Raw genomic sequence first — 13,053 nt, forward strand, 5'->3', positions numbered from 1 at the left:
TTCCGGTGAGACTCCCTCTCCTACTCGCTTCCTCTTCTCCCTTCGTCTCCCAGGGCAGCATTCCCCGCCCCTGTTCTCGTTTCTGCTTCTTCTTGTTCCTCTCGCCGGTGCCGGAGTACGGGCTAGTTACGTAGATCCGCGCCGCCCGGCCTGGATGCATGGCTCCGTGCGCGCCTGCAGGGTATGCCTCTGCATCCTGCAGATCGAACCACGAAAGCGCACCCTCTCGGTGTCGCCCGCCGCTCTCATGATTTCCTGCTTTTTCCTCGGTTTTTTTTTTCTGCAACAAAGTTCGCGTCTTGATGCGACAGTGATAGGAATCAGGTGGCAGTAAATGTTCCATCGATTGCAATGCGACTGCGAGGATAAAGGCCTCGTTTTGGAGGTGGATTGGGAGCCCACTTTTCTCTCTTTTTTTGGGTGGGGAAAGAAAGAAAGTTGGCGCCTGCCTTTGATAGGACAAGCCCTCTTTTGCCCTAACAAATTGCTGTCTACTGCAAAGCGGCGCCTGCTATGTCCCTAGTGTCGCATGATTACAGTTAGTGGGCGGTTTTGACAGGTTCAGTGCCTTAATTTGTGAAAACCATGTAAACTTTCCGACCACTTTGTCAAGTCCAGTTGTGGAAATTGGCGAGAAACACCCACTGTGGTTGGTGGGAGGTTCATGGATCTGGATGAGTGTGGAGGTTCTTCCTTGATTTTTGTTCGGGATTGATGAACTTCTGCCCATCCGAGTTACTGAATCATATTGCCATGCGATTCTTGGCTGCACTGATGTATCCTCAGATTTTACTAGTTTATAAGACACTTTTTCTTTTGTTTCTTATTGCAGATTTGGAATGTAAGGTGCGGCACTACAACTTCTGCTTCTTCAGTGGTCCATCCTGGCTCAAACCTTCGATTAACAATCTGGTCTTCAGGTTTCAGTTGTCGGATCAATGACTTCCAAGATGATGCCCCAAACCCTCTCAACAATCCCCAATCTGGTCTTCTCGAAGTGATTGCTCTCTCGATACCACCAGTTCGAGCAAAGCCAGTACAACCTTGCCGACAAAGCTGCCAGAATCAGCTATCTTGAGCAACCCAAACAAAGAAATGGAGTCCAATGACCAGAAACCGCCTCGCAAGGTACATGAGTCAGTTGATGCTGCATCCAGCAAGGTTCCCGCAGATGACGAGGAGATCGTGGAAAACATAGATGTGAATAAATCAGACTCAACGTTACACAAGGATCAGCATGGTGCAGCAAATGCAAGTGGATCTAGTGCCAGGCTAGTGGGAAGATGCGAGACCGGAGAAAGAGGTGTTAGCAGCAGATGCAGGCCGAGTACGGGAAGTGACGTCAGCGAGGAAAGCTCGTGCAGCAGTTTCAGCAGCACCAGCAAGCCTCACAAGGCAAATGATTCACGGTGGGAGGCAATCCAGATGATCAGGAGCAGAGATGGGATCCTTGGCCTGAGCCATTTTAAGTTACTGAAGAAGCTGGGCTGTGGGGACATCGGCAGTGTGTACCTTTCGGAACTGACTGGGACCAAGAGCTATTTTGCGATGAAGGTTATGGACAAGGCGTCGCTTACAGGCCGTAAGAAGCTGCTTCGAGCCCAGACTGAGAAGGAAATCTTGCAGTCCCTGGATCATCCTTTCCTTCCGACGTTGTACACGCACTTTGAAACTGATAAATTCTCTTGCCTGGTTATGGAGTATGCCCCTGGGGGAGATTTGCATACTCTTCGACAGAAACAGCGTGGCAAGTATTTTCCAGAACAAGCTGTTAAGTATGTCCTATCTACATTTTACCCCATATTACTGTCTTGTAGTCTTTTAGGATTCAGCATTTTGTTGCTATTGTAAACAATAGGTTATTTCGATTTTGTGTGTTCCTATACATTATGGAAAGGAATTACACTGAGGAAAGGTTATGGTCTGCAGGATAATGTGTGGAATATAGTCAGAAAATTAGCTAATTGGGGACATACTGCATATGGAACAATCTTGTGCAATTGTCAACAAAAAAGCAACAGTCAGAACTTTTAATCTGCCGCTTTGAAATTTATTTCATTGGCCATAAATTGCATCCATGTAAAATAACTAAACATGCATCAAATTAACTGAACCAAATAAATCTTATATTGAGTTAAGTATCCTAGTAATTTTTATATCAATAGAAAACAGTACATCTTGAATTTAACTAGTTTTGCAGCCTAATTTATTTCTACCAAAGGGAAACTATAGCACACTAATCTGATATTACATTTTCTTCTAATTGCAGATTTTACGTAGCAGAAATTCTCCTTGCGATGGAGTACTTGCACATGCTCGGCATCATATATCGTGATCTCAAGCCTGAGAACATCCTTGTCCGTGATGACGGACACATCATGCTATCCGACTTCGACCTCTCCCTTCGTTGTGCAGTGAGCCCAACTCTAATCAGGTCCTCGAATCCTGAAACAGAAGCACTTCGGAAGAGCAGCCAGGCCTACTGTGCTCAACCAGCTTGTGCAGAGCCTTCCTGCATGATACAGCCATCGTGTGCAGCTCCCACAACATGCTTCGGCCCTCGATTCTTCTCCAAGTCGAAGAAAGATCGAAAACCAAAACCTGAAGTTGTCAACCAGGTCAGACCATGGCCCGAGCTCATGGCAGAACCGAGTGATGCACGCTCAATGTCATTTGTTGGCACACATGAATACTTGGCTCCTGAAATTATCAAAGGTGAGGGCCATGGTAGTGCTGTTGACTGGTGGACTTTTGGTATTTTCTTATATGAGCTTCTATTTGGGAAAACGCCTTTCAAAGGTTCAGGAAACCGAGCAACATTGTTCAATGTCATTGGTCAGCCGTTGCGTTTCCCTGAATACCCAGTTGTGAGCTTCTCAGCCAGAGATTTAATAAGGGGCCTACTTGTTAAGGAGCCCCAACAGCGGCTGGGTTGTAAGCGTGGCGCCACAGAGATAAAACAGCATCCATTTTTTGAGGGTGTCAATTGGGCGTTGATACGCTGTGCGAGCCCTCCAGAGGTTCCTAGACCAGTTGTGATTGAGAGGCCTTCAAAGCAGCCCGTGTCGACATCTGAGGCTGCTGCTTCACCTACTGGTGCTGCCCAGAAAGGCTCTGATAACTACTTAGAGTTTGATTTCTTTTAGCGCAAGAATGCCTTTTCTTTCATTTGTTTCCATTATTAGAAGTAGTAGGCTTTTCACAAGTATGTCTTTGGCAGATGATTGGTATGTAGATTTTTGTGTCTGTCGCCTGTTTTCCGTTTTCTAGCGAATGAACTGGATGCTTGAAATTAAAATTCATCCACGAGTTTTGATGTATCTAATCTACTTGTGAGCCACTTCCTGTGATGTGCAGAATTTAAGTAATCTTTTTTCAGCTTATAGCTGTCATAAAAAATACTGCTAGCAACGGTTCCGTCTCATGGAGCAATATAAATTTATGGAGTCTCTATCGGCTTGCAAATTGTACTGTTGTTGGCCATATTTCTGATGGCTACATCGCCATGTGCAAGATCTGTATCACATTCTGGACAAATCTTGGTTAGTACTGTTTGATTGAAGCCATATACATGGTCCAGTACAACAGAAATGCAATCATGAAGCATATCAGCTTGTACACGGTACTGATGACTTCATTTAACAACTCTGTAAGTTGATGAGCACACGATTAAGCAACATTTTCAGGTTCTCAAATATTACTTGTTGACTGTCGTAATATTTATCTAGTAAATGACTCGCTGCAACTTCTAAGTGGCCATGTTCTCTGCAATCCGGCATCTAGTTATGTTCTTTGCAATCAGGTACAAAAGAAAATCATGAAGCCTTAAAATGACTGATGTATTTACTCTTTGTGTTTCCATTTACATCTTTCATGTAGCTTTATAGATAGCAGAAGCAAATACAATTCTTCATTATGACAAAAAACTAGGCACAGATATGATGAAAAACTCCAAAGTATGATAAAATTATCTCATTTTTACACCATAAATCACGAAGATAAAAAATATTAACATGGCAAAAACTGTTACAAACGTTTTGCTATCTAAAAATGGTGCATAATACAGTGTTCCAGCTCTGGTAGTGACTTAAGCAGCAAATTCAGATGATAATCAAAATGACAAGCACCTGAGAAAATTAGGAAGTTTCTTTCTTTCTCTGATTTTGCTATCATTTTTTTCATCAATTACTGCTATGCTTTCGTGGTTTGGTGTAGATGATGGCGGTGTCGGAGTGTGAGATCTTCTGCCGTTATTTACAGGGGAAGGTGAAAATGGTGGTGTTGGATCAGTCGCCGACACTGTAACTTCTTTGCCTTCGCAGACAGTCCTGACTTCACAGTAGAGAGGTGCGTTCTTCTGTACCTGTCCTGCTATTGTGTTTCCTTTCTTCAGCTTCCTGTGTCCATTCCACGAAATTATGTACATATTTGGTAAATTGCAGGCAAATGATATGAAATCCTGCTAATTTATATGATTCATGGTATGTAGCCCTCACCGCAAATTGGATTTCGATACTCCCAACACTAGCTGCTTTATGGTAAGAACAGGAATAAGTTCAACGACCGCATCAGCGACTTGATCACTCTCGATGAGGTACACATCAACATTGACCTGAACATATTTTCAAGAATGCAGATTCACTGTGCAATTCGGAATGTGGACACAGCTAGCTCAAGTTTTTCTTGGTGCTAGCTCAAAGTGCAGTAGGAAGTAAAAAATAATACCCAAGAACTGATACAGCACTCCACCTGAAAGTTATTTACCTTAAAGTTGCGGCAGTGGTCTAGATATTTTTGCAGCATCTCTCGCCTCTTTGATCTCTCTTGGTTCATGTAACTTTCTACCTGCTCTGGGGTTGCTCTACTCTTTGGCATCATTCCTACTATTTCACAAAATTAATTAATGCCACATGTGTCAGATTCCGCCCAACATAGATACCCCTTTCACTAAATGCTTTGTTCAGATGGATACATTCAGATAATTCCCGATAGTTAGGCACCATAACTGAACTTTTTCATGTGTACTATACCTTAATTTTTCGAAAGAGGGAACCCCCTGGTCCATTGGTGCACACAACCATGTGTCAACTATAGCTAGCAATGTGATGAATGAAAAAAAAAGTGTGATATACTTGTAAAAAGTATACGCATATATTTAAGTGCTTAAAGCCCTAGTTCAAAGAAAGGAAGGTGGAATCTCAAATTGTTCACACTCAGTGGCAGGTCAACATCGGAGAGTAGTATGCTCTCATACATTCCGTGGTGTCTCTGGAACTTAAGCTGTAAAGATTGGCATCCTCTATACCCCACACATCCATTACCGGATTACCCTTGCGTGCCTTGAGCTCAAAAGTTTAATCTGATAGCTGATCAGGATATATGCTCCGCTTTGGATTCCAGCACAAGCATTTATTCTTTCTTCTAACTAACATTGGACATGTAAGGTGGGAGCTCTCCTTTTCAGTGAGAACCTTATCATTACTCATAGCATTAACCATGTAATTCTTTGAAAAGTATTACGAGCCACCTAATTAGCGAGTCTATCAATCCTAGAAAACATAGGCCAGCATCAACACTTTTGAACTTTCTTGTTGTAGCTTCTCAACCGGCCAATTTTGTTTCAGTTATTGTTCGGAAGCTCCAAAAAACTCCTAGGTCCATGTGAAAGAGTGAAAGCGCCATCTTTGAAAGTTTCAACCAGACAACCCCAAATCTCTTGAGAATAGTCCAAGCACATGGCCTTGTTTGCAACGACCCTTGCTGAACTCTGGTGTAAAACCTGCTGAGGCTTGGGACTGATCCATTGTCAGACTTTGCTTGCAAAATGCAACAGTACCATATTGAATTGATGCACTAGCCAAGTTTTCCAAAAGTCCGAACTATTGGAAAGGGCTAGGCTATATATTTTAACACTCCCCCTCACGTCTAGGCTGGTCAAACGGGAATACACTAGACGTGGGATAAACGGGAGGCTGCAACTATTTTTAGATTAAATAGTGCGTAAGCCAGGGTTTGAACTTGAGACCTCCTGGCTCTGATACCATGAACGACAACGAGAAAAAGATTGTATGCCTACCCCGATGTACCTCATCGGGTAGGGGTCTTTGATATATATATATTGTACAGAATATGGTTACAATATGTTCAGACTCGTATACGAGTATAACTCTAACACCCTCCCTCAATCTCAACTAGGGAAAGATTGAGATTGCGCTTACAATGCTCATACAATGGTAAAGGGAGAGGCTTAGTAAAAATGTCAGCAACTTGATCCTTTGATGAAATGAACCGAATTTGCTTCCGAGACACACGCTCGCAGACAATGAAAATCAACTTCAATATGCTTTGTTAGAGTTATACTCGTATACGAGTCTGAACGTATTGTAACCGTATTCTTTGATATATATATATATTGTACAGAATACGGTTACAATACGTTCAGACTCGTATACGAGTATAACTCTAACATACCATCTATATCTTCCTACCAACTGTTCCAGACCTTACATACATGTCTTAATCATGATAACCATCTAAATTGAACTCCTCGCCTGGGTTTTATCATTTCATCGTTCTAAATAATCACTGGTTCTGATCAGCTCAAGAAATTGCCACCGTTAGACAATGCTAAGGTGAAACTGGACTAGTTTGATGTGCCACCGTTAGACAATGCTAAGGTGAAACTGGACTAGTTTGATGACCGTGGGCTCAAGCATCCAGAAGACCAGAACTGATGTGCTGCAAATGAAGACGGAGAAGTAGGCGGGGAGGGGTGTGTGCTTTTGCTTACATGGGGTGGGGATGGTGGCGACGGCGGGGAAGACGTGCACGAGGTAGACGAAGCTCCGTGGCTTGGAGAGTTGCCGCAGCGCCCACGAGAGCGCCGCCATGCTGGACCCGCCCTTGCCCACCGCCACGTACACGTCGTCGGCGTCGGAGGCCGGCGGCTCCGCCGCAGGGGGAGGAGGAGACGACGGCCCGGCCACCTCCTCTATCTCCCACGCGCTGTCCTCGTTGCCGTCGCTGCTCGTGTGTCGGTCGTCCTTGCCACGAAGTTGATCGTCGTCTCGGACCTCCTCGGCCATGTCGATGATCTTCTTGGCTTGGCTGGCCGCGCTCTCTTGGCCCTGGAGGAGGTGTGTGTACTTTGTATGTCGTGTGTGTCTGTTGTCAATGTGGCCAGTTGGAGGGGATCATGCATATATGTTTCCTAGTTTGACATTGTCCTCCGGGTAGAATTGCATATATGAGAATGCTAATTTTGAGGCATATTCCGATACCTTTTTTGACAAGTCGTTGCAGCTAGTAGCTAGCTAGCGGTGCCAACATATGCAGTACACCCGTGTACGGTATGAAGAAGAAAAATAAGAAGAAGAAGAAAGATACAAAATGTTTTGAACTAGCCATGCCGGTTTTGTGTAATCCATGGAAATGGTGGTCGATTAGAGCTGAGCTAATAGCTGCATGTCGGATGACGCAGATTAATTAACGGGTAGTTATGTGCAGGGACAGTATTGTAATGCGGATTATTGCAGGGTAGCGTGGACCAGGAGGGGAATATGCTGGGGATCGCGGTCGGATCCCTTTTCCGGTGGCGATCGCGATGGATCGGCCGGCTGGGTCAAAGCTAGCTAGGCCCGAGCAGGAGCTTTGAATCGCCCGTCCGCCGGCGAGGGAAAACATAGTACTCCCTCCGTCCCAAAATGTAAGGCGTCTAAGGACTGGTCAAAAGTCAAACTTTACTACCTTTGATCAAATATTTAGAAAAATATATTTACATCTACAATATCGAACGGACATATTAAGAGAATATATTTTATGGTGAATCTATTCATGTTGATTTAGTACTGCAAATGTTTATATTTTTGTGTATAAACTTGGTCAAACTTAAAAAACGTTGACTTTTAACTAATCCTTAGACGCCTTACATTTTGGGATGGAGGGAGTACTATGTAAACACCATTTACCCTACTAGAATTTACCTTGATTTCCCATTTTTATTCTTATGTTATTACAAACTATTTCTCGATTAAATTCATGCTTTGCTATCACTGAACTCACATGGAAATTCAGATCATCAGAACTAGTATGTCAAAGCAACACGTTGCGCCTCTCATAGAGATGCAAGAGGCCAGGGATGGTTTTGTATATTTCTATCCTTTAGGACAACTCTTTTTTCCTTTGTTTACTCATGTAACTTGATTTTCTATAAATAAAATACGTGGTTGCTCCCAATTTTTATTTTGTTTCCCTCCCTTTTTACCTCCTTCCTCCGTTGCACAATACACATCACTTTCTTTTTGCGATGAAAGTACAGTAGACATTATAATGGCAAAGAAGAAAGTCAAACATCATGTTCGGTGTCAGTGTGTGCGTTTCAGTGACAGGGCTAGGACATCCTCAGCGAGGAAGCCATCTCCCTTTCCTATCTTGCTATATGGCTCGGACAAAATAATACTAGCAATCATAAGGACAGGTAGACCACCACACAGCATACTACCACAAGGGCAAAAATTGAAGTCTTGAACTTTCTGCAACTTCCAGCTGCATAGGCCGTCAACAGAGCCAACAGGTGCAGCATCATGATGAAGTGCAATGCTATTCCAGGCACTTGACCAAGCATCAGAGCAAGAGAGGATGATGATGTTGATGACATTCTGGAGAATTTGGCATGTAAGAAATGAGGTCAATCCACCAAAAAGAAGCACCACCAATTGATGCTTCCAGAAGGTGTAGCTATGTTGACTCGTTGATCATGATCAAGCATAACCCTACGGCGGGTCTGTCAAAAGGGAAAAACGGCCATCGAAGAAGCAAGTACTGGGAGGTAGTGATGCCACTAGCTGGGCTAAACCCCCACAAGGATGGAAGAAACTAAATGTTGATGGAGCGTGGACGGGAGAAGAACACAAGGGAGGCACTAGCATGATTTTGAGAGATGAGGATGGAAGCCTTCGCGGCGTGCAGGTATCTGCAAACATGTGATAGCCCACTGGAAGCTAAAATCTTAGCCTGCAATGAAGCCGATCATTGTGGAGAGTGATTGCCTGGTGTAACACCCTACCTTTTAATAAAGGATACCTGTGTATCGTGCTATTTTTGGGATCACTGATAGCACACACATTACAAAATATAGTAATCATTGCGATAGTATCAAAATACCTGAAAGGACGAGATGTCGCCTAGAGGGGGGTGAATTGGCGTTTTAAAACTCTTACAGATTTGGCTTGTAAGAATGCGGAATTAAACTAACGTTTATTTTACAAGCACAAATCCTAAATATGCTAGGCTCACCTAAGTGCAACAACAACAACAACTAGAGCTAAGCAAGATAGGCACAAGATATATGTAGCACAAGTGATAGCAGGATATATGTACTTCAAGCACGATGGCTATCACAAGGAAAGAAAGCTTGGGTATAGAAATAACCGAGGCACGCGGAGACGAGGATGTATTCCCGTGTTCCCTTCCTTTGCAAGAAGGTACATCACGTTTGGAGGAGTGGAGGTCCCACGAAGGATTCCCCAACGCCACGAAGGCTCACCCTATTCTCCGAGCCAAACCCACGAAGGATAATGGCCCTTTCCTTATGGTTAGCTTTTCCTCCACTCCGGAGATGACAAGCTCCAAAATCACTTCACAAGCTCCACGAAGGAGAAGCCCGGGCCTCTTCACAATCTTCCTTGAAGAGATCACTGGAGCACCAACTGCCAAGCCAACTAGGAGGTCTCCCTCCATGAGTAACAAGCTCACGGTCTCTCACTCGAACTAATCGTGGTGGAGAGCTCAACACTATGCAGTGATGCAAAGCAAGAACACTAGAGGTGTTCAAATCCTTCACACTCAAATCCCACCAAAGCAACAAATGCTAGGATGAGATTAGAGAGGAAGAACAAAGGAGGAAATCAACAAATGACTCCAAGATCTAGATCTAAAGAGTTCCCCTCACTTAGAGGAGACATGGATTGGTGGGGATTGTAGATCTAGATCTCCTCTCTTAGATCCCTCAAGAATGAGCAAGAATCATGGGGGGAATCAAGAGATAGGGAAAGTTCTTCAAAGGCAACAATGGAGGAGAGGGAGTGGAAGAACTTATCCAACCCAAGGTGGAAGAAGGCCTATTTATAGTCTAGGGAGAAATATAACCGTTGAAAGATTTTCAGCTCATCACAGTCGAGGAGGCCAGTCAACCGGGCCAGGGGCCGGGCCGTCCGGTCCAGGGGCCGGTCAGACCGGGCCACCGGCCGGTCCAAACCGGACGACAGGCCGGACCAGCACCGGGCGAAGCTGGAAGACTTACTGGATAGTGCCCGGTTGGCACCAGTCCAGGGGTCGGTTTGAACCGGGCCATTCGGTAGGACGGCCGGTCACGCCGGGCGAGAAACCGGGCCAGCAGGAAAACATGTTATACAAAAACTATGATAACTTTTGTGTCCGGACCCTGATTGACATGAAACCAATTTTGTTGGAAAGATAACGACGAATAGAACCGCCGTAAAAAACTGGAAATATGGAGACTCCTCACATGATATTTTTAGATGTTTTTAGAGAGGGAGTCTCCCACCGTCAAGAAACAGTGAAGACGTTCAAACTCGAAAACGCAATAGCAGATGCATGCGGATTCCGTTTTCGATGAACTTGGGCTTGTTGTAAAGCTAGCAACAAGCTCAAGAACCTCTCACATAGAAACACTAAGAATCAATAGGGATATGCAAAGTAGGAAAGGGATTGAGCTCCCTAAGACGATGCGATCAAGTTACCAAACCGAAAGCCCCTCTTGATAGTGCGGTTATCTATCCTATAATCTGGTCTCCCAACATCCACCTTGAGACCGGTAAAAGGAAAACCTAGCAAGGCCATACATTTGCCTTGCGCATCCCGCTTGATCTTGATGATAACTCTTCAAGCTCCACTCAAGCCGGAATGCATTACTTGATCATTGTTGCTTCGTGAAGACTCACAAATGCTCCCCCATACACCATGATGGGAAAGCTCCATTGATGCATATCTTCACATGTCCATTATCACCAAATGGACGGCAAGCTTCAAGCATATGATCCTCTTGAGATGCTCAACTTGAACTTGCTCAACTCAACCTTGATGACGATCACCACTTGATGTCATCCTCTCATGGGCTATATGAGATCTCCCTTTTATGCATGCTCATGGAAAGATACCTAACCCACATAGACAAATATATGATGGGTTAGTTCATAAAGCATAATTGACAAGACCTACCATACCACATGACTTCGCGTGGCATATTCTTCATGCTTCATGTGTTGACCAAACTTGACTCTATTATTCACTCCTTGTATTGGTCAACTTTGTATCTTCTCATGCTCTATCATACTATCTTGAGGTGTATAAAGAATTCTTCATTTGGTTGAATGCTCTAAATCTTAGTCAACCATAGCTCAACTCATGAGAATATCATGACACCGACTTAGAGCCATATCTTGAATTCTTCACTTGGAATTAAGCACTCAAGATCTTGATCATTCATTGCTTATCACATAAGCTATAGCATGGCTAATATTGATTTCCACATAAGAACTCCATCTTCATTTCTTCTTCTTAATCATATCACATATATATCTTCAAATCGATGATCTTGATGCCAATACACAAGGTATATCTTTATCTTCATGGCATCCATACTTGAATCCAACACATGGAATACTAGTAATACACCTATGGAATATTCCTTCATATAAACTCAATGAAAACATTAGTCCATAGGGGTTGTCACTTAATTACCAAAACCACACATAGGGGCAATATACCCTTACAATACCACATCGTTGATCCAAAGGGTAAAGTAAAACCTTACAAATTGCATAGTCACATGGACTAGCTCAAATGAAGTTCAGAACAAACACAGCGGAAAGAAATCATCAATGAGCCTTCATCATCTTCATGTGCCACAGGCAGTCATGTTGGAATGTAGACTCAAGATCCTACCAAGTACTTCTCCTCAGAAAACCCTGCACATTTGAATATGCAGCCCCACGAATGGAGGTCAGTACAATGATGTACTTGCAAATGACACTCATTTGGTGGCAATTGTGAAAAGACTAACTACATGATATTTGGCTAGTGGAGTCTTGGGCTAATTTTCATAAAGCTAATTTTATCATATATTTTATTTAAAACAAAATATTTTGAAATCCTTGAATGACATTATAAATCACACCATGGTTAAATCCTCCATGAGTTTTAGAATAATCACATGGTTACATCTCCCATGGGTTTTACAAGGTTGACACACAAATTTTAAATACATTCAGAAAAAGGTGATGAGATTCTTCCGTACATTCCTTGTCCAAGAGCTCAAATTGTCTATAACTGGAGACACGGCTAAGATCTTAAGTTTAACTCTCGAGAGGTTGTGCACTTTCACCTTACGACCCGCCCTTCCCAAGAGAAGAATGAGACAAGATCTTTTAGAAGGAGATTTTAACCATACTAGCTAGACCCGTTCCCACTTGGCTGCAACCACATCAGCATGTCTAGCAAACAAGTTGAACCTCGCAACTTACTTAATCCCGACAGAGCCCATAATACCAAAAGGTTGCACTGGAAGCTATCTAAAACATGGACGGCTTGGAAATATCTTTAATTCTGGGTGGCCTACCACAAGTGAAACTCATAGGCTTAAAGCCCATCCCAGGAAGTAAACCCCCACACGACCCCCTGATGAAAACCAGGGGTGTAGTCTAGAGAAACCACTATTCAACTGCGCACTCTCAGGTGAAAACCCCCACCTGTCCACTGGTTAACACCCTAGAGACGTGGTCCTGAGTAGCCACCACCATTCAACCAATCCACCCAGGTGTTTCATTAAGGTTGTTAATTTTAATTCCCAATACTCAAAATCCAGAATAATCGAAACAACATTTTCATTTTGATGTTGCAAAGAAGAAATAAAGCATACTAGCAATAGGTTCAGGAGTGGCTACACACTACTAGGATTGATAAGCACATCATAATACTTTTACTTTTGAAATCAAAATCCTACCATGCATACTAGTTTAAAACACTAATGCATAA

The 13,053-nt window shown here is 43.4% G+C and overlaps 2 protein-coding genes and 1 long non-coding RNA gene across 4 annotated transcripts; 2 read left to right on the plus strand and 1 right to left on the minus strand.

Moving 5' to 3' along the window:
* Positions 1–649: 649 nt before the first annotated feature.
* Positions 650–3,320, plus strand: LOC127317185 (protein kinase G11A-like). The gene is given in 5 exon segments (XM_051347708.1): positions 650–686; positions 833–846; positions 921–985; positions 987–1,775; positions 2,270–3,320. Coding segments are annotated over 5 exon segments (1,767 nt in total). The 5' UTR covers positions 650–664; the 3' UTR covers positions 3,147–3,320.
* A 670-nt stretch (positions 3,321–3,990) lies between these two features.
* On the minus strand, positions 3,991–7,207 carry LOC127317186 (U-box domain-containing protein 35). The gene is made up of 4 exons (XM_051347709.2): positions 6,791–7,207; positions 4,765–4,883; positions 4,497–4,612; positions 3,991–4,397 (listed from the first exon to the last, which is right to left on the minus strand). Exons 1-4 carry the CDS (start codon positions 7,083–7,085, stop codon positions 4,112–4,114), a joined length of 816 nt encoding a protein of 271 aa, XP_051203669.1. The 5' UTR covers positions 7,086–7,207; the 3' UTR covers positions 3,991–4,111.
* LOC127317188 (uncharacterized) lies at positions 4,211–6,654 on the plus strand. Of its 2 annotated transcripts, none has more exons than XR_007860975.2 (3): positions 4,211–4,347; positions 4,490–4,594; positions 6,600–6,654. It is a non-coding gene; the product is annotated as an uncharacterized lncRNA (long non-coding RNA). The 2 variants fall into 2 exon arrangements; XR_007860974.2 differs by having other exon boundaries at positions 4,212–4,347; positions 4,443–4,594.
* Positions 7,208–13,053: the final 5,846 nt, after the last annotated feature.

The sequence above is a fragment of the Lolium perenne genome, chromosome 7, assembly GCF_019359855.2.
Source record: "Lolium perenne isolate Kyuss_39 chromosome 7, Kyuss_2.0, whole genome shotgun sequence".
NCBI lineage: Eukaryota > Viridiplantae > Streptophyta > Magnoliopsida > Poales > Poaceae > Lolium > Lolium perenne.